At 51.6% G+C, this 22,759-nt stretch overlaps 11 protein-coding genes across 11 annotated transcripts; 4 read left to right on the top strand and 7 right to left on the bottom strand.

The window, feature by feature from the left end:
- Positions 1 to 402: 402 nt before the first annotated feature.
- KD926_005631 (amidophosphoribosyltransferase) lies at positions 403 to 2,280 on the top strand (the record flags this gene model as incomplete). Its single annotated transcript, XM_053098819.1, has 3 exons — positions 403 to 487; positions 559 to 1,699; positions 1,758 to 2,280. The coding sequence occupies 3 exons, from the start codon at positions 403 to 405 to the stop codon at positions 2,278 to 2,280; spliced, it is 1,749 nt and encodes a 582-aa protein (XP_052957317.1).
- A 502-nt stretch (positions 2,281 to 2,782) lies between these two features.
- Positions 2,783 to 4,333, top strand: KD926_005630 (endonuclease III domain-containing protein; the record flags this gene model as incomplete). Its single annotated transcript, XM_053098817.1, has 1 exon — positions 2,783 to 4,333. The coding sequence occupies one exon, from the start codon at positions 2,783 to 2,785 to the stop codon at positions 4,331 to 4,333; it is 1,551 nt and encodes a 516-aa protein (XP_052957316.1).
- A 346-nt stretch (positions 4,334 to 4,679) lies between these two features.
- On the top strand, positions 4,680 to 6,745 carry KD926_005629 (aldehyde dehydrogenase family protein; the record flags this gene model as incomplete). The annotated part of the gene is made up of 3 exons (XM_053098816.1): positions 4,680 to 4,952; positions 5,038 to 5,219; positions 5,284 to 6,745. 3 exons carry the CDS (start codon positions 4,680 to 4,682, stop codon positions 6,743 to 6,745), a joined length of 1,917 nt encoding a protein of 638 aa, XP_052957315.1.
- A 233-nt stretch (positions 6,746 to 6,978) lies between these two features.
- Positions 6,979 to 8,415, bottom strand: KD926_005628 (uncharacterized protein; the record flags this gene model as incomplete). Its single annotated transcript, XM_053098815.1, has 1 exon — positions 6,979 to 8,415. One exon carries the CDS (start codon positions 8,413 to 8,415, stop codon positions 6,979 to 6,981), a length of 1,437 nt encoding a protein of 478 aa, XP_052957314.1.
- A 1,471-nt stretch (positions 8,416 to 9,886) lies between these two features.
- Positions 9,887 to 10,903, bottom strand: KD926_005627 (uncharacterized protein; the record flags this gene model as incomplete). The annotated part of the gene is made up of 1 exon (XM_053098814.1): positions 9,887 to 10,903. One exon carries the CDS (start codon positions 10,901 to 10,903, stop codon positions 9,887 to 9,889), a length of 1,017 nt encoding a protein of 338 aa, XP_052957313.1.
- A 360-nt stretch (positions 10,904 to 11,263) lies between these two features.
- Positions 11,264 to 13,158, bottom strand: KD926_005626 (uncharacterized protein; the record flags this gene model as incomplete). The annotated part of the gene is made up of 2 exons (XM_053098813.1): positions 11,264 to 12,321; positions 12,969 to 13,158. The coding sequence occupies 2 exons, from the start codon at positions 13,156 to 13,158 to the stop codon at positions 11,264 to 11,266; spliced, it is 1,248 nt and encodes a 415-aa protein (XP_052957312.1).
- A 407-nt stretch (positions 13,159 to 13,565) lies between these two features.
- KD926_005625 (uncharacterized protein) lies at positions 13,566 to 14,045 on the top strand (the record flags this gene model as incomplete). The annotated part of the gene is made up of 1 exon (XM_053098812.1): positions 13,566 to 14,045. One exon carries the CDS (start codon positions 13,566 to 13,568, stop codon positions 14,043 to 14,045), a length of 480 nt encoding a protein of 159 aa, XP_052957311.1.
- Positions 14,046 to 16,423: 2,378 nt separating this feature from the next.
- Positions 16,424 to 17,169, bottom strand: KD926_005624 (F1F0 ATP synthase subunit d; the record flags this gene model as incomplete). Its single annotated transcript, XM_053098811.1, has 4 exons — positions 16,424 to 16,453; positions 16,527 to 16,613; positions 16,684 to 17,079; positions 17,161 to 17,169. The coding sequence occupies 4 exons, from the start codon at positions 17,167 to 17,169 to the stop codon at positions 16,424 to 16,426; spliced, it is 522 nt and encodes a 173-aa protein (XP_052957310.1).
- Positions 17,170 to 17,648: 479 nt separating this feature from the next.
- KD926_005623 (nascent polypeptide-associated complex subunit alpha) lies at positions 17,649 to 18,461 on the bottom strand (the record flags this gene model as incomplete). Its single annotated transcript, XM_053098810.1, has 3 exons — positions 17,649 to 17,976; positions 18,041 to 18,099; positions 18,231 to 18,461. 3 exons carry the CDS (start codon positions 18,459 to 18,461, stop codon positions 17,649 to 17,651), a joined length of 618 nt encoding a protein of 205 aa, XP_052957309.1.
- Positions 18,462 to 19,300: 839 nt separating this feature from the next.
- Positions 19,301 to 20,034, bottom strand: KD926_005622 (60S ribosomal protein eL14; the record flags this gene model as incomplete). Its single annotated transcript, XM_053098809.1, has 3 exons — positions 19,301 to 19,360; positions 19,528 to 19,791; positions 19,909 to 20,034. 3 exons carry the CDS (start codon positions 20,032 to 20,034, stop codon positions 19,301 to 19,303), a joined length of 450 nt encoding a protein of 149 aa, XP_052957308.1.
- Positions 20,035 to 21,350: 1,316 nt separating this feature from the next.
- KD926_005621 (protein transporter YIF1) lies at positions 21,351 to 22,563 on the bottom strand (the record flags this gene model as incomplete). The annotated part of the gene is made up of 3 exons (XM_053098808.1): positions 21,351 to 21,572; positions 21,640 to 22,203; positions 22,276 to 22,563. 3 exons carry the CDS (start codon positions 22,561 to 22,563, stop codon positions 21,351 to 21,353), a joined length of 1,074 nt encoding a protein of 357 aa, XP_052957307.1.
- Positions 22,564 to 22,759: the final 196 nt, after the last annotated feature.

Below are 22,759 nucleotides of genomic sequence, written 5' to 3'. Positions count from 1 at the left end.
GACCTGGGTATCTTATTCCTCTTTTACTTCCATCTCCTGTTCTTGTTATGTCTTGAGAGAGACATTTCATTCACTCCTTTCTTCTCTTGACCGCAAAGTCTACCTTTCCACACCCCACCTCTGTGCGTGTGCCCAGAAATTTTTTTTTCATAGCATGTGAGTGTTTGACATAATTCCCCGGCTTGGGTTTTAATCCGGGGTGTTTTCTTTTTCTGTCCTTGGCTTTTATTATATGATGAATTTCGGTTTTTTTTATAGATGTTAGACTACCTAAGCTTTTTGCGGAGAGAATCCGATCTGACTACTTGCCTTGCTTTTATCTTTCGGTTCCTGGCTTCTTGTGTTTTCGAGGACTCCTACTGATAGTCAAGACTTCTCTAGAGTTATATACTATCCTGAAAAATGTGTGGTATCATCGCTCTGATCCAGGCGAACCCGTCGTCTTCCGCCGCCGTCGACCTTCACGAGGCTCTGTACCTTCTGCAGCGTAAGTTCCGAAACACCCGAATCCGTGCGGGATGTTGGAACATCGGGCTAATTCTATTGCTTGGGATACAGACAGAGGTCAAGATGCCGCCGGTATTGCCACCTGCGCTGCAGGCGGTCGTATCTACCAATTGAAGTCGAACGGAATGGCCGCTCGGGTTTTCCAGGACGGTGCTCGGGTGGCTGACCTTCCTGGTTTCATGGGTATCGGTCATCTGCGATACCCTACCGCCGGAAGCAGCGCCAATGCGGAGGCCCAGCCGTTCTATGTGAACAGTCCATATGGAATTTGCTTGGCCCACAACGGCAACCTGATCAATGCCCCCGAGCTGAAGAGGTATTTGGACCTCGAGGCTCATCGGCACATCAACACGGACAGTGACAGTGAATTAATGCTGAACATCTTCGCTGATGAGCTGAGCGAGACCAAGAAGGCTCGTGTCAACAAGGAAGATCTGTTCGCTGCTCTGTCTCGCATGTATGAGCGCTGCGAGGGTGGTTGGGCCTGTTCCGCCATGCTGGCAGGATTCGGTCTCATGGGTTTCCGTGATTCGTACGGTATCCGCCCGCTCGTCCTGGGGTCCCGGCCCTCGGCTGACGGCCCCGGTACGGACTACATGATGGCTTCCGAGTCGGTTGCTCTGCACCAGCTTGGTTTCACCAACATCCGGGATATCAAGCCCGGTGAGGCTGTCATCATCGAGAAGGGCGGTGAGCCGGTCTTCCGCCAAGTGGCCCCGAAGAAGGCGTACGCTCCGGATATCTTCGAATACGTCTACTTCGCTCGTCCGGACTCGGTCATCGACGGTATCAGCGTGTACCGCAGTCGGCAGCGGATGGGTGACCGTCTCGCCGCTCGGGTGCTCAATGTTCTTGGATCGGAAGTGGTCAAGAACATTGACGTCGTTATCCCTATCCCCGAGACGTCTACCACGTCCGCTGCTGCCGTTGCCCGGTATCTGGACAAGCCTTACTGCCAAGGTTTCGTCAAGAACCGCTACGTCTTCCGGACCTTCATCATGCCGGAGCAGAAGACCCGGCAGAAGGGTGTCCGTCGCAAGCTGAATGCTATGCAGGCCGAGTTCAAGGACCGAAATGTCCTTTTGGTTGATGATAGCATTGTGCGAGGAACCACGAGTCGAGAGATTGTCACGATGGCCAGGGAAGCCGGTGCCAAGAATGTCTACTTTGCTAGCTGCGCGCCTGAGATTACGTATGTTACCATTAGTCTAGCTCAATTCTTTCTACAAGTCACTAACAACCACGCACAGGCATGCTCACATTTACGGTATCGATCTGGCTTCGCCGGCCGAACTCGTTGCTTTCAACCGTGACACCGACTCTATCGCCAAGCACATCGGAGCCGACAGCGTCATCTACCAGACCCTGGAGGACCTGAAGGGTGCCTGTGCCGAGATTGCTCATGAGAACGGTTTGGAGGAGCCCCGTGACTTCGAGGTCGGTGTCTTCTGCGGCAACTACATCACCCCCGTTTCCGACGGCTACTTCGACCACCTAGAGGAGATCCGGGGTGAGGGCCGCAAGATCAAGGCGTTGGACCGCGCCAAGGAAGCCGTGACGCATGGTTTCGCCAGCGAGCAAGACTTCCAGATCGCTGCCAACGGAGTGAAGCTGGACGGCAAAGGTAACATCATCCCTGCCGGCTCCCCTGGCGAGTCCGAGGTGCCGCAGGTCAGCATGTACACCACTCGCAAGGATGCCCCTAAGGAGGAGCCTCCTAAGGTGCGGGACCGTATGGACATCAGCATCCACAACTTCGCCGACCACCCATGATTATGAAGTTTACGGGATTATCTATTTTTGATTAATTTCTTTATGATGTCATACCCCTGACTTGGAGTACTGGAGTTTTGCCGTAGACACGAGACAGGGAGGCTTTCTGATGATATGTCATTTGCATAGCTAGGACTTACAGGGTTGGAATACCCGTTGGCATGAATGATTATCAATAGACCAATGCTGAAGATCTACACTTATTTTTTTCATATGTTTCATCATACTTGCCTCCATCACAAAAGTAAAAATGGACAGGAAAAGAGAGCCGATCACGTGATGTCATCTGCCGTCGTGGCTTTCGCATCCTGTAGTTTTGTCTTCCGTCCACTCCTCGTCTACTCTCCATCTTCAAGCTTGTTTGCTTCTGATCTTTGCGCTGTCAATTGCCCTGGCTGCGGCTTAATGCTCAATGTTTGTTTGATGTTTGATGTTCTCTAGACCTATACTTGCCAAAGGTCTCACCTCCCGATATATTTATTTGTATCACAGACCTCTGGCCATGGAGCGCCGCACCACTCGTTCCTCTGCGCGCCAAGCCGCATTGCTTGCCACAAACGCGCAATCTACACTAAAACTAGCTGCTCAGGAAAACTCTAGCAATGGCACTCCAAAAGTCCCGGTCACCGTGCCAAAGAAACGAGCAGCGGCCCAGAAAAAAGCCACCGAGAAAACCAAACAACCTGCTGCCAAACAACGCAAGACAGTTAAAACTAAACCCGCCACGCCCACTCCAAAGGCAGACCCAGCCAACGAGCTTCCCCACAACCTCGGTGCAGCCATCACAGTGATACAACCGACCGCTGCAGGAGCAGGAAACTCAGACGCCCGCTCTAGAACCGCAAAAGCGAAAACCACACCGCTAAAGACCGAAACTAGTCCTAAGAAAGTCAAAGCAGAGATCCAGGACACAGTCGACAAAGCCACAGTTACACTGGCTGAGAATGCATCACCGAAGAAGGTCACCAAGAAGAAGACGAATCTGTACGGCCTTACACCTGGCGTCAGTCCCTTCCCGGATTGGGTCCATCCCACCCCGCAGGAATGTGAAGACGTCAATCGTCTGCTTTCCACCGTGCATGGGGATATCGTCGCACCGACGACTATCCCGGAGCCCTCACTCACCGTGACGGGCTGTGGCGAGGTCCCGTCGGTCTTGGACGCGCTGATCCGTACCTTACTGAGCGGGGCTACTACGGGGAATAACTCGGCTAGGGCATTTAGTGGGCTGGTGCAGCGGTTTGGGATCTTGGAGGATGGAATCGGTAAGGGGAGCGTGAATTGGGATGCGGTACGGCAGGCCTCGCTGAAGGATGTGTTTGATGCCATCAAGAGCGGCGGGCTGGCTGATGTCAAGAGTAAGAATCTCAAAGCCATCCTGGATATGGTGCATGAGGAGAATCAGGAACGCAGAGATACCCTCATGAAGGCGGAGAAGAAGGAGAATGAAAAGCCAGATGGCGATAGTGATGGACCCGCAGCCGGTCTACCGACCAAGGACAACGGCAAAAAACAGTACGAGATTGCATGTGCCGATCAGAACGTCCTCTCCCTGAACCACCTGCATAACTTGAGCACGGAACAGGCGATGGTGGAGATGGTGAAATACCCCGGCATCGGTCCCAAAACCGCCGCCTGCGTGCTTCTCTTCTGTCTCCAGCGGCCCTGCTTCGCCGTGGACACGCACATCTTTCGCATCTGCAAGTGGCTCAATTGGGTGCCTCCGACTAAGGCGTCGGAAGTCACGGCGTTCAGCCACTTGGAGGTGCGCATTCCGGATCATCTCAAATACTCGCTTCATCAGCTGCTCATTCGTCATGGGAAGACTTGTCCGCGCTGTCGCGCCATCACCGGGCAGTCTTCGGCGGGGTGGAAGGAAGGATGCGTGATTGATCATCTTGTTACAAGGACGGGGAAGAGGAAGGGAGCTCCGGTCGACTCGTCTACTGCGAGCAAAAAGAAAAGGGCTAGTCGCAAGGCTCATTCAGAGACGGATGAATCGCAATCTGAATCTGAACTGAGTGAGCTCGAGACCTCAGATTCTTCGGAATAGTTCGGTCAGACATGTCAGTGTGGTGTATTGCATTTACTAGGGGTTTTCTTTCATATGTTCAGCATAAGCGGGGATCAATCAGCATAGCATAGTCAAGAATAATCAAAGTCATTTCCTTCAATTCAGTTGCATTCCTCCTTTCTCTCTATAGAAGAAAAAGCGTCCCTTACGATCTCCGCCTTGGCACGTGCTCCACCCGGAGCTCCCCATCCTCCATCGAACCACCACTTAATTTAATTCCTTCTCTCTCGCGATTCGCGACGCCGACAACCCCAATACCCTCTCACGGCTGGACCTGCTGCCAATTACCTCACCATTGCTTGTCTGCCTCCACACACCATCCACCATGGAGAGCTGGGCACCCTACATCCCTCCGGCCCTTTATACCCTCGCGGAGTCCCTCGCAGAGCCGGTCACGGAGCACGCGCCGTGGGCTGGTCTCGCTCTGGTCTCGCTTGGCGCTGTGTATCTGGGCTATGTGTTCGTGCTGGGCCAAAGAGAAGCTGCTGTTGCGTTCAATGTGCCGATTCCCCCTGAGGTGCGACCGAATTGGAATGGGAGGAAATGGGAGGAGGTGCAAGGGGAGGAGAAGAGGTTGTTGGAGGGTCAGGTTCGGGGGGTAAGTTTCTTTCTTTCTTTCCTATGGAGAAGAGGTTTGGTTAGATGATTGGGATGGAGTGCTAATGCTGAGTCTTTGGGTGTAGCAATGGAGCGACAAGTTGATCATGAGCTATTGTCCCGCGGACGGAAGAGTGCTGGGGGAAGGAACCAAGCCTGAGACGAAGGACGGAGTCGATCGCAAGATTAAGGCCGCCAAAAATGCGCAGGTGGAGTGGGCGAGGACGAACTTTGCGGAGCGGCGGAAGGTTTTGAGGACCTTGTTGAAGTATGTGGAATGATTCTTTATACTAGGGGTGCTGTAACTGACGGATTATTTCCTTCCCTTGCAGATACGTTCTCGAACATCAGGATGAATTGGCCACCGCATGCTGTCTCGACTCCGGAAAAACGAAAGTGGACGCCTCGTTTGGAGAAATCCTCGTCACCGCTGAAAAACTGAAATGGACCATCGACCACGGCGAGAAGGCCCTGGCGCCCTCCCCCCGACCGACCAATTTCCTCATGATGTACAAGAAGAACATGGTCACGTACGAACCTCTGGGTGTGATCGCCGCCTGCGTCTCCTGGAACTACCCGCTGCATAACTTCATCGGACCGGTCATCAGCGGCCTCTTCGCGGGCAACGCGGTGGTTGTCAAACCCTCCGAGCAAACCGCCTGGTCCTCCGCCTTCTTCCTCGACGTCGCCCGCGGCGCCCTGGCCAGCTGCGGCCACTCGCGCGACCTCGTCCAGACCGTCGTCTGCCTGCCCGACGTCGCCGACTCCCTGACCTCCCACCCGGACATCGCCCAGCTCACCTTCATCGGGTCCAAGCCCGTCGCGCACAAAGTCTGCGAATCCGCCGCGAAGGCCCTCACCCCGGTGACCGTCGAACTCGGCGGCAAGGATCCCGCCGTGGTGCTCGACGACGCGCGCACCATCCGCGAGCTTCCCTCCGTCGCCTCCGTCCTCATGCGCGGCGTCTTCCAATCCGCCGGCCAGAACTGCGTCGGCGCCGAGCGCATCATCGCCCTCCCGGGCGTCTACGACCGCCTCCTCGCCCTCGTCTCCTCCCGCATCCAATCCCTCTCCATCGGCTCCATCCTCCTCGACTCCCCCCCTCTCGGCCCTCGCACCCCAGACATGGGCGCCCTGATCTCCCCGGCTGGCTTCTCGCGCCTCGAATCCCTCATCACCGACGCCGTCTCGCACGGCGCGCGCCTCATCCACGGCGGCACGCAATACAACCACCCCCGCCACCCCAACGGACACTACTTCCTCCCGACCCTCCTCGCCGACGTCACCCCCGACATGGCAATCGCGCAAACCGAACTCTTCGCCCCGATCTTCCTCCTCATGCGCGCCTCCTCCGTCCCCCACGCCGTCTCCATCGCCAACTCCACCGACTACGCCCTCGGCTGCTCTGTCTTCGGCTACGACCAACCTTCCATCTCCGCGTGCGTCCGCGGAATCCAAGCCGGAATGGTCGCAGTGAACGACTTCGGGGCTTACTACGCGGTCCAGTTACCGTTTGGCGGTCTCAAGGGATCCGGATATGGACGGTTCGCTGGGGAAGAGGGACTCCGTGGAGTATGTAATATTAAGAGTGTTTGTGTGGATCGTTGGCCGAAAGTCATGGCGACGAGGATCCCGCCGAGGGTCGATTATCCGATTGCGAAGGATGGAGACGGGCAGAAGGGGGATGAAGGGTATAAGGCGTGGGAGATGTGTAAGGGGGTTGTGGAGACGGGGTATCAGATTACCGTTGGGGGGTGGGTTAGAGGCGTGGTGAGGTTGTTGGGGAATATGTGATTTTTTTTTTCTTGTCCTTTCTCTTGTCTTGTATCTTGTCTTGAGGATGGTGGTTTGGGGATGATTTCTTTCGTTATTTAAATTGATTAGGGGATGTGTATATTAGATTTATTAATACTATTCAAGTCCATAATTCGTAGCGTTACATTCATTATATTAGTTCTAAATATGTACAGCTTGTCGACCAGTCAATCAGCTTGTTAGAAAAAAACCGAAAGGAGATACTCCAATTCCTACGGAGCAGACTTCTCCATCCACAACCCCTGCACATCTACCTCAGTCTCCTCCATCCAACTCCCCAGTTCCTCTACACCCAAAACATCCCTCAGATAACGTCTCGCGAGACCCAAATGAGAATTCGCTCTGCCGAGATAAAACACCGCCCCATCGACAGGGTTCACGTTCGCAGCCTCCACCCGCTGCGGCAGATGCAGCATCAGATCGAGCAGCCAATGGCCTAAGGAATCGTTCAGGTCCATGGCCCACTGTGTGATCTCCGAGTCGTCGGCGGGGACGGACTCGGTGCTGGCGCGGAGGAGGAGCTGGAAGAGCGAGGGGTCGTGGCGCGCGACGCGCACGGCCGTGCGGTAGTGTTCTGCCGGGAGAGTATAGGGCGTACTGGTGTTGTCGGGGCCGACAGCGGTGTGCTCGCTGCGGAACGCGTATTCGTCGATTTTAAGGAGGGTGGTGAGCGCGCGAGCGTTGTGCTCGACCAAGGCTGTGTGGATTCCGGCTTGCGTGGCTTCGCGCGAGACTTGGATGTTGGTTTGGATGAGGTCGGGGCGCGCGAAACCGCTGGTGAACCGGAGGATTTCGAGACAGGCGACGTGCTCTTGGGTGAAGAGGTCGGGGTCGTGGTCGCCGCCGCCTCGGAGTATTTTGTCGGGGAAGTTGAGCATGCCGAGGATCTGGTGCGTTTGCTGCTGATCGGTTTCGTGGCAGGTGATTTGGATCGATATGAGGGGGGTGATAGATAAGGTGTAGTGGGCGTTGTTGGTGTCGGTGCCTTCAAAGGTGCTCCGGTCTTCTTGTCGCGAGAGGAAGCGCGCAAGCCCCGCTTCGTCGTCGGCCGTCATACTGATCCCCGCGTTTACCCAGTGTCGTTGGATTGTCAGGTTCATGAGGTCCGGAAGTTGGGATAGAATTCGGTCAACAGTGCACCATTTACAGCGCATGATGTTGATTTGGAGGGCTTTACGCTCGCCATAGTCAAGGGGGACGTAATCTAACGGTCGGAGGATTTTCGCGATCGTGGTACCGGAGGTAATGGAAGACGTCGACGAGGTGTCATTCCAGAACGCTAGCAGGATGAGGGCACGGTAGATCCGTTCGCTGGAGACCGCGAATGCGAGTGATGGCGATGACCGCGGCAGGTTCGCATTCAACGAGTACAGAAAGATCTTTTCGATGAGTTCCACCGGGAGGGCCTCCAATCTCGAGCGCGTTTTGCGCGGCTTCGACGGCTTGACGATCAGCAGGCGCGCGCGCTTGTTGCTTTGAGATTGAGAGGAGGTCAGCTTTTGCTCAAGGGACATCAAGGGCCGACCGCCCTTTGGCCGTCGCCGTGTCGCGGCCGTTGTCGCAGGGTCATGGTAGCTGGGCTGCTGGACATCAGCAGCATCGGAGAATCTTCTTTTTCGGCGGCCACGGACTCGGATCGGGGTCAGCATGCCCGGCGGAACATCAAAATAAGGTTGTCCTTATCAGGCCATGTCATTCGGGGTTTGAGCATGAACTGGTCCGGGTTTGGGTTGCTAGAGACTAAGGTACCTAGCAGGAGCTTGAGCCAAGAAGGAAGAAGTTGTCGGAACAAAAGCGGCGTAGTCTTGGCCAGCGCTGATTGGCGGATGGGCACCCGATCAGACTGTCGTAGGGCTGGCGAATCAGCTGATTCCCTTCCCGTTCGGGCAGTCCGGAGCCCTAACGCTAGCCCTTTTGTAAACAATGACATCATCGACCCGTGTTCCCAGCCGGATGCAATCCATGCAGTCCGTGATCGATCCATAACGAAACGGACGCAAAAGCTAAACAAGCACAAGGACCTGGGCGGCCTTCAAACCCGCCCTGAGTGGCGAGATCCTTGGACCCAGTGGCTGCAAGCCCGGATCAGGGCGTGGTTCGTCATGATTAGGATTGACACGCCCCCTTTCCTATTCAGGGCCTGCGAACCAGGTTTGACAGCGTCGCTATGACGGAATCGCGTCGCCAGTGGGAAAGACTTGGTCAGTTATTTGATCATAGCCAGTCGCCTATCTGATCTTCGCTCTTCCCGTCCCTCTGGTTTACGTCGTTCGCTGGCTTTTCCATTCGTACAGCATACATCATTTTCTTTGCTTTGTTGGCAGACTTCGGTGTATAAAAGAACCTTCCTCTTGTCATTTCGGCAGCTTTTCTCTTCATCATGCGTCCCTTCAGCGACTCCTCCACTCGTACTCCTGCCTCATCGTCAAACTCTGCGAGAGAACCTACTAGAGATTCGTCTCCCTCCCAGTCTTCCTCGAACTCGAATTCGAACAAATTATCGAACCCCAACAAATCCTCGAAGCCTTCCAAATAAATAAAAAGACCTGACATAATACCTTCAAGATGGGAGCCGTCGTGTCTTGTGTATGTCGTCCTTGTCTCCTCCCTTCACTTCCGCGTTGCATGTCTTGAGTAAGATGCTGACTACCTCCACAGATCACTGGCATCTTCCATTCCATCGGTGCCTGTCTGATGGCCATCGTGAATGCCATCGGGGCTGTCTGCAAGGTCATCATCGAGGGTGTCTTGTCTGTCTGCCGTGCCGTCATCACCTGCCTCACCTGTGGTTACTGCGGCCGAAGCAGGAGAACAACGCGGAGGTCAAGGATATGACACCACTCGTCTCGGTGACTGAACCATACGAGTTATGATAATTATGCGTGATGGGTTTTTGGTCGGATGTTTATCGTTGTGATATAGTTATTTCGCTTTCCTTTCCATGTTTTCATACCCCATGCTGAGCAGGCTTTTTTTCTCGGTCGGCGTGTATTTTAGCAATGCAATAATCTTCCCGCTTTCTTAATCCCGAGTAACTCCACTTTGCATGCGCGACATGACGTCTGTAATTTTTGATGCCGATAGAGTATTGTCTGTGACCTGTCGTGCCTGCGTATGATCTCACCCCACGCTGTTCAGCCCTGCTTTCGTCATTAATTGGTCTCTTAGCTGCAAATCATCGCCCGGGATATCCTCCCAGCAATGGTTCACCAAAACCCTAACGAACGGATCGTCGCGTTCGTCTGCATACTTTAATGCCGCGCGAAAGATAATGGTGGGTACCGGCCAGCGCTGGGGATACTTGTAGTCCTGTGCCATAACCTGCATCTGCATTAATCGCTCAAAGGTCGCCAAGTCACGGTCCCGGATCAGCTGTCGAAGAACACGCTTCGAACGCGACAAGGACGAGTCCTCGTCGATGTACGCGGTCGTCGAAAGCAGATGGAGAAATTCAAGCTTGGACTCGGTCCACGGCGGGCACAGTAACTTGTCAGGCATGCGAGGGGGACACACAGCTGAGCAGTCTGGCAGCTGAAAGATATCGTGACGGGTGTACAGCCTGCTAGGCTGTAGGATTTGTACAGTTCCGTGATGAAACCATACTGCCACTCGTGCTTCCTTTTCGGTGGTTCGGTCGTGGGCTTTGAGGACCATATCGCCTTTACCGTGAAGCCTTTCATCTTTTTCGTACCCTTCGAGACTCTCGAAACGACGGCCCATCTCAGCCAGCGCGGGAAGGTCGTCCGCGCAGAATTCGAGGTCCTGCATCTGGCGCCGAATAACCTGCTCCACGTACTGCCGCTGACATTTTTGAATCAGCGGCAAGGTGCACCAGCCACATGCTAGGATGTCCGTCTGGAGATCTCTCCGCTCTTCTGTCGAAAGAGCCCAGAAATCCAATGGCGCGGGCAAAAAGTCCGGAGTGAACAATCCCCGTTTTGAGCCCTCGTTGGCGCTGCTGAACGCGAGTCGAATGAGCCAAGTATAGATCACCGTGTTGGAAAGGATCCCAGCGATGTATCGAGACACTCTAGGGAAGTTGAACTCGAGAGAATGGAGGAAGATCTCCTGGATGATCTCCGCGGGTAAACATTCAAGGCGAGACCGGCTTACAGCCGGTAAAGAGGCTTGCCCCATTGGACCGGACCCTTTGATTGAGAGTTGGGGATTTCAATGGAATCGGATAGCCTCACATGGGAAGAATTTGGGTTTCGGGAGGTTGAACTGTGGATTGTGCACGTTCTTTGCCGCTGCGATACGGGCGCCACCTTCCATCATGAGAGCAGCACGTGAGTGAGCCTAGAGCCCGCGCCAACGGTGGTCGATGTTATACTTATACTCTTCGAGTTAGCGCTGGCGAAGGCCCACCTCGTTTATTTACCCTACGGAGTACTCAATCACTAGGAGTTCACTGATATGCTTGTTGCCAAAATCAACGGTCTAATATACAAAGAAAGTCCAGCGTTCCAATTGTCGAGTTAGAGCAAAGGCTATTGTTCATGAAGAGCGAACCAAAACCGCTCCGTCGTATGAATTTCTCTCATTTTTTAATCTCTCTCGAGCCAGATCGTCAACACCATCTAAACGCCAATCTCCCTGTAGCTGACTGAACAAGACCCCAACAAGCAAGCTGATAATCCGCGGTCCAAAGACTGATTTGGCCGGGCAGGTAAAAGGGGCACTTCCAAAAGGAAGAAAAGCATTTTTCTGCTCTTTTGTCAAATGTGCCCATCTTGATGGGTTGTATGTCTTAGCACCTGGTCCCCAGATTGTAGGTCCGATATGGCAAGCTTCTATGTCCGCCGCAATAATACTATGTGTATGTGATGCGGCTGATTTGTGTGCACGATAGATTCGCTTGGTGGGTGGATAGAGACGAAGCGCTTCTTTGACAAGAAATTCAGCAGAGATGGGATTTGCTGTTTCAAATTGCAATTTTGTAGGGTTCTGAGCAAATGCAATGAGAGTTTTTCGCCATTCGGGATGGTGCCTGCCAGTCTTGAACCCAACCTCGATAAAAGTAATGAGGACAATCCGCCACAAGGTCTCGAAAGCTGGGAGGATGAAGTTTAGTGGGCTCTCTCGGGGGTCTGTGAGATTATGGTCAGGAAAAACGACAGAGAGAGCTTTCTGGAGGTCATGATTGTCTTTGAACCCCCGTGTGGTACGTATGTCCTTTGAAGCTATCCACACGCAGTTGATAACTTCTCCTAGATTGACCAGGTCTGTGTCTTCAATATCAACCTTGAATTTCTCCTTCCAAGCTACCGCCACAGCCGCTCGCAGTGACAGAGATTGTACCATTTCTTTGATTCGAATTTCGTCCGCGTTCTCCATCCGATCTTGAGCTGCACTATGAAGAATGACTGAGAGTTGTTTCCAGTCGGGATATCCAAGGTTAATTACATGCGTCGCTTTAGAGATGAAGTCATTCACATAGACATCATCCGCACTGGTGAAAGCGTTGTCGATTCCGAATGCAAACCGACGACTTGCGTTGGGCAATGCCCTTGACTGTAGTATATTGAGTTCATTAGGTTGATTTCCGGCGATCACTGAGCGACAGTGACGAGGACTCTTGACATGATTTTGTCTAAGACGTGAAAACAGATAAGTATAAGTTAAGTAAGAAATAAAAAGTATCAGCACGATAAGAATAATCATCATGGCTAACGATGCCTGCTTATTCTTCGCTACAGCACACAAATAGTTACAAAGTCAAGTACGCTATCAAGGTTGCCCCAGAAGACGCGAGAATGCCAGTAATTTCCCAGTGTTAGTGAATATACCTTAGTGGAACAGGTAATCCACGGCGGTATAGCATGGCGTTTGTCATCTGTTTCTTTGAATTCCCTATCATTCTTTTGGGTTTCGTCTTTGATATAAAGGTTCCTGATTCTTCTTCAATAGCGTCTGAGGGTGTCTGACTGTCTTCACAAGAGATGTCTTCTATCCATGGAAAGTAAGCTAAAACTCATAATGAAAATATTGCAGGTGCAGGTACCGAAGACGTGCCCGCCTCCTCAAGTATGCTATATCACAACATGCCAACGTCAAACCACTCTCTCCCTAAATATCCATTGGCCAGTGGTTATAGCATATGAAATCCATTTCAATTATCGATATAGCTCCTCATGCATTCGGATTGTTGTGGAAAGCATCTCAAGGAACATATCAGTATACTCTGGGACTTCGGTCCTACGTGCTCTAAGCGATGCAACCTCAAACCCATCAGGGTATTCACCCCAGTCGGTCAGCCACACTTTGCCATGCGGATCCAGGATCAAGTTACGGGGCGCAATATCCAAGTGGGTGAGAACGAATTTGTTAAATTGAAACAAGGGAGCGTCATCGGGTGTCCATGTCAGCCCTTCTAAGACACCCGATGTCATATGACTAGCTGCAACGCTAAGTCGACAAATGATGGTGGGGACCCAATCCACGGATTTCTGGACCAATGTAATCGGTAGGTAGCGTATAAAGGTAACCTCGATAGATTCAGCAGACTCGCCGGCTATCTGTTCCAACAACTACTTCCTGTGACAAGAAGTATCCTTGGTCGCCTTCCAATTCCAACGTGAGTTTAGGCGTGTACTGGTCGTATAGATTACAATATCTAACCAGCAAGACATACACAGTCTCATCAATCTCTGCTACAATGTCTACCTCCGGGAAATCGACCGGTGAGCCGATCTCTGATAGATCGACTGCGCCGACTACAAGTGGCTTTGCGGGGCTGAATTTCCAAAGGCCCGCTTTCCAACCCTTACAATTCGTCCCCGCTGCACAATAGAACGAAATGATGAACCAGGTTGTCCGGTGGGTCGACGCAGCTTGCCACGAAAGACTCCCTCAAGGAGGTGATCACTGGTCTCTTTATCTTGATATTGGCGCAAACCGTTCAGTTCGCATTGATATCACACCTTCTTACGTTGTGCCCAGTACCTCGATCCCCGGCGGCTCAAAGGCCAATATGGTAGTTAGCCTTTTGGAAGACGCTTTCTCGCGCCCAACAGAGAAGGTTGTGAAACTCGACGTTCCGAATGGCAGCACGGTGCGCGAACTTGTCAACTTGCTAATCCAGCATGGCCGGCACAAGTACGAATTTAACGCTCAGGGCCAGGGCTGCAGGTACTGGACTGATCACCAACTAGCCCTATTCGATCAGCACGGTCTTTTGGTGAATCGAGCCCATATCGAAGCGGCCAAGGCAGCTATTCTTACCCAGTGGCCCGATCAAATGAGTTGCCCTCTTGTGCAAGAAGACTACTATCAGTAGTCTATCGCCCTGGTACTCCCTTGTGACATGCTTCCCTCAGATAGTAGCACCTATTAGCAAGTGCCATAACGTCTTATCACAGAATACAATACCGGGGGAGAGGTATAGCAGTCATGTTTTTCTGCTAGTTGGTGTTGTGTACGGGCTGTTGGTATTTCTTAATAATGGATTAGTTCATGTTAACTGTGTCTTTGTTGTTTATAAATCATGTCGGATCAAGATTTAGTTGTAATAGTTACAAGCTGGGAGGGATACTGAAGCATCTTTGCCCAGTTAAATCTGCCTAGGGCATGTCGTACGTTGCCAGTCACTCCACTGCTTTACAAAATAGCTTTGGGTGATTTGCGCATTTCAAACGATGTTGTGGCGTGGCGATGTAGTTAGAGCGACCTGGGTCGGATAGGGACAGTAAAGAATGATGATTATGGATCACCATAAGCCCATAATTCGGGTTGAAGGTAGCTTAGTGGAATACAGGGATAAAGTGCGCGTCGAGGAAAGCTGGAATAAAGGGAGTAATGTCATCAATTAGCGGATTCGCTCCTCTGTCTGTGTAAGAATAAGGTATAGATGTCGGATCGCGCAACCAAGATTGTTGTTTAAAACTGTTATGTTTAGTATCAATTCCACAGACATTTAGATTCGAGTTATAAACACTGAAACATGATCATCCAAGCCCTTTTCTATATCTAGCCCATTCCCTAATAACGCCTAATCTCGCCAATTTATCACATCATCGGGATAATCCTCGCCATATATCTCATCATGCATCCTTTCGAGAACCTTTGAGTGAACCTGACAGTCTTTGAGCTTGGTCTAAACGCCAGGGATAGTACGCTCTTGATACCCAGGAGGATAATCGAAAGAGTTCTTTACTAGGCAACGAGGTGACTAAAACTATTTTGTCTTCTCCAGGCAGGCTTGATCCCAAAACACATAACCTTAACTATCAACCCATAATTGGCGGGAGCACTGGGCCAGGTCCAGCCCTGCCCTGCCGCTGCCCTCTGCCAACCAAAGCTGCAGTCCTTCGAGATCTCGTCTACTTTATCTCTAGAACGACCAACGTCTCCAACTGCTATCATGATAGATAACTGATCCTTGGATTCGAAATGCGACTTCACTATCATCGTTCTCACTGTTTGAAGCTGGTCTGTTTATTGCTTGCTCCTGATGCGTTCCAGTTTGTTGTTTTTGTTTTGAGTTTTTGTGGTCTTTATTGGTTTCTACATTCGACATCTATGCGCCTGTTTTGTTGTTTTTGTTTTGAATTTCTGTGATTTTTATTGGCTTCTGTATTCAACATACATGTACCTGTTTTGTTCATTGGTTTTAACTATATACGTCGTTTCATTCTATGTTTTGTTTCTTTCACTCTTGCAATCATACATGTGTCTAAAAGAACTCCGATTAGAAATTTTCTATAGATTCCTAAGTCGAGCGTAGAATGTAGTTGATACCATCAACATTCAAGATTATAAGATGCTACGTAGAAGGGCAAGATGCCTCTCCATGAGTTGCCCACATGAAATGGCCATAGAGGGAGGGACAAACGAACGGCAAAAATGCTCGGCAGATTACACCTCAGGCACCAAGCATCTATAAGGACCCACTCCTCAAGCAGTCTACTAGGTAAGGTTGCGAATCCCGCGGGTTACTCTATTATTGTATGTAATGAGGAACTCCCAGGTATAAGTTAAATATTTTCATATTGTTCCATCGGTCATATAGACCATGTCACGCAGCACTGTTGATGACAGGGTGATCGTGGGCGAGACGTGGACAACATGCTGGGTTAGTCTTTCTCCTGCTAGGCATTCACTTCGCGCGAGGTAGGTTATATTTATTATATATTCTATATTTATTTTAAAATTATGTGACGTTATTGATTTATCTGTACGTCAATAATCTGGTTTGTTCCATATTTGCTCAAATCAGGGTGTGATTTTCTAATGTCAGTTTTGAGTACATGATCGGCTTCTGCAATTATATATCCCGACACGGCTTTGCTATTCATTCACTCTTATCTTCTGCAGATGAAAACAATAGCTATCACATCAAGGACTTCTAACATCAAGCCTAACGGAAATGTACAAACTGAAAGCAGTCATTTTTCTACATATAGGAACGGCTCCTACAGATATATTTACTCTACGCTACAACACAACACAACAACTAAGCCACGGCACGAAGAAAATCATCTTCTAAATGGAACATTGTTTCTATACACAATCCAACAACCGACACCACACTGCCAGACGCAAAGGGTATCCTAGCTGGCCAACATGCTTGACAAAAGGAGATTTCGTCGTGCGAGTACACAGGTCGATGGATAAAGGAGACTTGAAAAAAATGACAGAAAAAAGTGTTCTGGCAATTTAAACCACGGACATGTCGCCGAAGCGCTCCTATAGAACGGATTAGCACACGCAATGGTGTTTGGGAGGTTGGAGATCAATATATGCAGGGAATGGGACGTACCTTGTATCCGGCGGGCATCCATCTGCCCTTGGAGACCAGCGAGGAGGTCTTCTCGTCGATCTCGGGCTGAGCGGCGGCAACCTCGTCCTGGAAGAAGAAAAAGAATAAAGTCAATGCACTGTTCCATTTGATATATTGGCAATTTGTCATAACATACCACGGTGAGCTCGTCGAAGGGGCGGGCAGTCTCAATGTTCTCAAGGGTCTTCTCGAGGTTGCGGAGTTCGGCCTCAACCTTGCCCTTGGTCTGCTCGGCGCTCTGGACGGCCTGAGCCTCAAAGGTATCAATGGCCTTCAGCTGGCGGGAGACATCGTAGGTGGCGGGCTTGAAAGCGTTGAACTGCTTCTCGAGGTCGTCGACGATGGCCTGGTTCTTCAGGACCTTGCGGTAGTGGGCGAAGTCGACAGTCTGGGGCTGCTCGGACAGAGCCTGAACCTTGCGGCGCGCATCGTCGTTACGCTTCTTGAAGGCCTGGAGAGAGGTGGCGGTCTGGCCACGGAGGCCGAGCGAGCTGGAGACCTTGACCCAGTCGATCTTGAGAGCGGCGCTGCGCTGTTCCACGGAGACGGGTTAGCGGTCAAAATTCCCGACATGATCGGTCGGAGGCAAGATTAGAGAGCTCAATGCACGTACGGCAGCCATTTTGAAGAGTGTGTTGGGAGGGAGATGGGGTGGAGAGGGGAGTCCAACGTGCAAAGCAGGAGGTTCGGAGAGGTGAGGGTTGACTCGGCAAGGTTTGGAATGGGGATGCCGTCACGTGAGACTGGCGGTTCCCGTGTTCCGAACGGCCACAAACGACGAGAGCCAAGACTTTGCTGCGTGCTTCGGATCTGGGCGCTTAGGATCCAGATATGGGGCATTCTATGGGCTCATTTATTATGTTTTTGGCTACTAGATTGTAAAATTGATTACATCATGGATGGTTATCGCGGATGGAAACATTCAATCGGTTCAGATCATGTAATTCTGCTTTTTTTGGGTTGACTATATGATTTACACTATGGGGCCTGGCAGTACACGCATCCAAGGGGATATCAACCTGACCTCGCACCCAAAGTCCATCCTGCCAGCAGGGCTAAGACGTTTCAGCCACTGATAGCGTGCAATCAATGCGGCAGAGCTCATATGCTGAGAGCCATGATCGAGTTCACGATATCGTTGTCGTTCTCCCGTAGAGCCTTGACGGCCTTCTTGCGTGACACATTAGCCTGGGCCATAACCAGTTCGATGTCCTTAGCCTCGAGGCCAGATTCGTCAACAGCCTCTCCATCATCCTCCTCCTCGTCCTTCTTGGCCTCGGTCTCGGGGGCCTTGGCAGTGCCGAGGTCGTGCTCGTGGTCGTGACCGGCGTGCTCACCACCGGCGGCGGCCTCAGCGGCAGCCAGCTGCTGGGCAGCGGAGGCCTGGGCCTGGGAGTTCAGGTCCTCGATCTTGGCCTCACCGAAGATGCTGTTGAAACGAGTAAGCCAACTTTGCTTCATCACAGAAACCGGGAAAACGGGTAGACACATACATCCAGGTGTTGCTGGAGGGGGAACGGTAGACGTCGGGCTGGTTGATGACGAAGAGGATCTGTAGAAACAGATACATTAGCCTTCTATGTCCCTCATAGCTGTTGCTCCATCGAAGTTGTATCCAGTTCTTCTCCCAAAGACACCTCTCAAGCAGCAACTGTCGTAAAAAGGCGGGGTTGGTATCCATACGTTCTTGGGACGGCGGAGGGTGACACGAGTGATGCCGGGGACGTGCTTCAGGCCGAGCTTTCCAATGGCCTTTCTGGCCTTCTTCTCGTTACGAGAGTGGATGGTGACGGCGGCACCTCCGGGGATGGTGGGCTCCTCGCCAGCCTCGGACTCAGAAGAGCTGCCGGCATCCTCAACGCCCGCCTTCTGGGGCTCCTCGTCGTGGATCTCTTCAACGCGGGGGTCAGCCATTGTGATAATTGAACGAGCCTAAAAGAGGGCTGTCGTTAGAAAAAAGTGATGGTTAGCAAGCAAGTCTCTCGATTCAGAACTGGTCGCTTAGGTTGGGGAGGCTCGAGAAGGATGGCCCAAGGAACCACCCCCCGAGGTTCTCCCACAAACCCGTAGGAAATACCCAAAATCGAGGGCGGAATTCAAAATGGCGACCGGAAATTCAGCGATTACATACCTAGTCGCAAGAAAGAGGACTGTGGTGGATGAGGGGGTATTTTTTGCCTTGGTTGAAGTTGTGAAGTCGCAAAGCTGTGTGAATGTCATCCTGCCGAAAATCGTTAGCGAGCTTATTGGGACCCTCACCCCGGACACACAGAAGCGACGTATCTACAGATCGAACCTCCACGTTCAATCAACAAGGCCATCTACTTGCTAATTTTCTATTACATTAATTGCTACGATATTCAGTGAGATTTTGATTTTAATTCTGGGCAACGTTGGTGCGTAAGAAAGAAGTATTAATCATAAAATATGGACCCAGAGCATATCAAAGATTACAGCTTATTTTGGTCGCTCCCCAATTCCAACGGAGGTAGTGAGTGGACCGGTCATTTCAATACCAAGATCGATATTAGATAAAGATTCCAGTCATACACTGGTCTGAAAAAGGGTGCCGTCTATTGTGACGTACGAGCATAACCCGTGAAGGTATCAAGGTTCTCGAATCATTTTAAGCTGTCAATGATAAAAGCGTACAGCGTCTTTTTTTTTGCTGAAAAATAAAATAAACCCTCAGCAATATTTAACCGTCCCAAGGCACCCCATCACACTATGCACCGAGCCTCATAAAAAACCATCTATGACTTAGGAGCAGCCGCCCGGAGCTTGGCGTGAGCCTTCTGGACCTCGAAGCGAGCCTGGAGAAATTCAATGTCAGTCAAGTCCAGTCGTACCGCAAGCGCATTCAGCTCCGTTCAAAGAATCCTCGGTCCATTGCAGTCGCAGATGAACTCCCCACCCGTAGAATTCCTCCGACACGGCCCAAAATGCAACCGACGCAAATAATCCAATATTTTCAACGTACCTGCTTCCTGAGTCTGAGGACCTTGAAGCGCTCGAAGTCGTTAAGGTTCTTCCGTCGCTCGGCGCTCTGGGTCTTCTGGGCGAAGTTGCTCTTGGCCCACTTGCCATCGATCTCGTTCTTCTGCCAAAGCTTGCGGACGGGGCCAGTACCGGCGGCACGGGGCAGCTGGGGAATGACGAAGTGGGTGAGGGTGGCGGCAGAGAGAGGGAGGACGTGACGGGGCACGATCTTGTTCTCCTCGGTGGAAGGGCCGTCAACCAGAACCTATCGATTTGCGACTCTTGTCAATATCATGGCCGATAAATTCCCGTTTGCCTCCCCGGTATTTCATGTCCTCGCATGTCCTCCAAACATTGTCCTCAGAATCCGGGAAACACATACACGCTTGTGGTCGACAATCTCAACGATGGCGGCCAGCTTGCCGGTGAAGGGACCGCGGCGGATCAGGACCACGCGGCCAACCTCAACGAGCTTCCATTGAGCAATCTTGACATCGATATCGGCCATGGCGAAGGCTTCCTAAAAATGGCGACAAAAAAGAGGACTCAGTAATCACAGTTCTGACGGGATACGGCCAAGGCGATCATGAACTCACGGTCGACAAACTCCGGGAGGTCGGTGGGAGAAATTAGTTGTCGAAGGGGTCGGGGTTGTCGAGGAATCGTCCGAAACGCACAAGTTCGCTCTGGCTTGCCGGATCGCGAATTTCGGTGTTGCGGCCCTTTGCCCACAGAATCTCGCTTAGCAGCCACTCACCGTCCGCCGCTGTGTGGCCTAGGGCTGCTAAGGAGCCTTAGCGCCTGATCCCGGCCAAGGGGGTTCTTCCGCTCCGACCCGCCGGCTTTTAAACTTCCGCCGCTTTTTTTCCCTGCTTGGGTTTTTCCTTCTGTGAGCAGCTTTGCAAGCTCGACAAGATCGAACAAGATGATGTTCTGGACTTCTGTTGACAGTCGCTTTCACTAACAATCTTTCAGCTTTTGCTCTTATTGTTTTTCTCACTGGTAGGTCCTACTCTTTTTTCTTCCTTCTCTCTGCACTTCACATGATGCGGTAATTTGCGATTGACCCGGTACTGTGAAACCCTCGCCGGGGTTTCTTAAGCAGTACTGAAGCATGATATTCATTTTCTTACATATTCTGATACTTTGAAAACTTCTCAACTGTTGTCACTCACATTTTGTTGTTATCACGTTGCTAATTCAATCAGACTTTGCAGATTTTCTCGAATCACCGCTCCATTTCACCTGCTCTCATTATCTCTTCAGTACGTTCTCCACTTTTCTTCGTCGCCCTGTCCTATGAAGACAACTTGCACCTAGATAGTAATTGATGCCTTTGGCAATGATATTACCCCAATCACCAAGATCTCTGAGGACGTTCATTCGGCATATTTTGCTTGCTTGCTATGTTGGGATTCTTTTTCTAACGTTGCATTTATAGGAATTTTTCTCGCACGAGTTTGGCTGGAGTCTTTAGTTTAGTTTGAAATGATTAATATAAAAAAACTTCTACTTGAACTTTCCTCAAGATATACGGAGTACTCTGCCGTAGTTTTCGCTCTTCTAGGCATCTAAATTAGTCCCGGTTGAAAACTCGAGAATGGTCTAGACCTCGTGCTCAACCCTACCTGTAACTCACCCCGACGTAGTGGGCAAGTCAACAATACCAATAGATAGATCTTCATATGGATATTCACGCAAACATATCAAAATAGATGTGGTATTTATCTAACATAATGATCGTAATCAAGCCATCTACCAAACAGTGTTCCCCGATTAAGCCGCCATGGTTTTCTCCTGACCTCTGTCTATCGGCATCGCGCACTATGAAGACGCCCCGGAGCCAGAGGCCTTGGCAGAAACCATAGCGATGGGACCCTCCCGACTCAGCACCCACATCAAGATGAACTGGACGACGTAGGAGTAGATGAACAGGAACTGGGTGCGACGGTTGCGCTGCGAACGGGCGACGGTGTGCATTGATCCCGTGCGCATGGACGCATCACTAGTCGAGTCCGGAAGCAAGACGTATTTCAAGGAGCGGAGCTAACCCAGATGAATGAGCGAGGGGTTTCTTCAAGCACGAAAGAAAATCATAAGGGGTTGTACTTACCAGGAAGAACGCATTGGCCAGGAATGTGTAGATGAATACGACCCAGCCAATCCAGCCGCCGGTGCCCCTCCCCGGGGTCAGGACCTCCGAGAAGACCAGGGTCAGAATGATTCCCACAAACTTGTAGCCCGAGTAAGCGACCAGATCCAGAAGTTGCGACTCGTTGTTGATGCTGAGGATGTACATGGCCATTTTCAGGCACAGGATTTCGAACAGAATAACCGCAATCGCGGTCGTGGTCGTCGATCCCAACAGCTCCGGGTGGAAGTTGCCTCGAAATCCAGCGAGCATAGACGAGAGCAGGATGTAGGTGACCAGGGCCATGACCGGGATGTACATGTCGGGCGAGTTCAGGTCATCGCGAGGGGGCAGGAACATGGACGAGTACTGCTGTTGGGAGATCTGGCCGTTCGGCCCCGTCGCGGCCGTCGTCATGCGTGCTTGTTGGCGAGACCAAGGCTTGTGTCGCCATGGGAAAAGCACCAGGACCAGCTTATTCAGAACGTAGGAGTTGGAGACGTTGAAGTAGTGTTTGAGCGCGGGTATCGAGACGTAGCGGTTGAACTATGGAGGTGCGGCAGACCTGTCAGCAAGGGAGACCCCATATCGCACCAGGGTGCATGTCTCAGTGCTTACGTTCTGCTCCATGTATTCCTGTCCAGCAGCCATCGCGGTCTTCCCGACCTGGAATCCCATCTGTGCCGTGGGATCATTGATGAACCCCCCGAATCCGGGGGCGTAGGTACCGCTGCCACCTTGCGTAGGGGCGGGCTGGTATGGGTTGCCATAGCCGGCCGTTTGAGACTGCTGGGACGCCGGGGGAGGTGGTGAACGCATCATAGGGACGGTGGACACATGTTGCGGTACAGGATGGTGAAGCGGAGGCGACTGCGCGGGTGGAGGAGCAAAATTCTGGCGGTACATGCTTCTCACAGCTCAATCGTGAAGAAATCAAAGGAATCGGAGACCACAAGGAGCCTAGAGGATGGGGTGTGGGGGGAGCTTCGGTAGTGTAGAGAAAGCGATGCAGGTTGGTCAAGGGAGAGAGAGAGTGAGATGGGCCCCAACTGGGTTTATACGTGGCTGCTGAGAAAGTTCCGCTCCCCGAACAGCTCAGCTT

Source organism: Aspergillus affinis (assembly GCF_023601865.1).
Source record: "Aspergillus affinis strain CMG 70 chromosome Unknown NODE_28_length_305421_cov_87_880826, whole genome shotgun sequence".
Classification (NCBI taxonomy): domain Eukaryota; kingdom Fungi; phylum Ascomycota; class Eurotiomycetes; order Eurotiales; family Aspergillaceae; genus Aspergillus; species Aspergillus affinis.
Note: the sequence above shows the minus strand (reverse complement) of the source record. Positions and strands in the feature narration are given on the sequence as shown.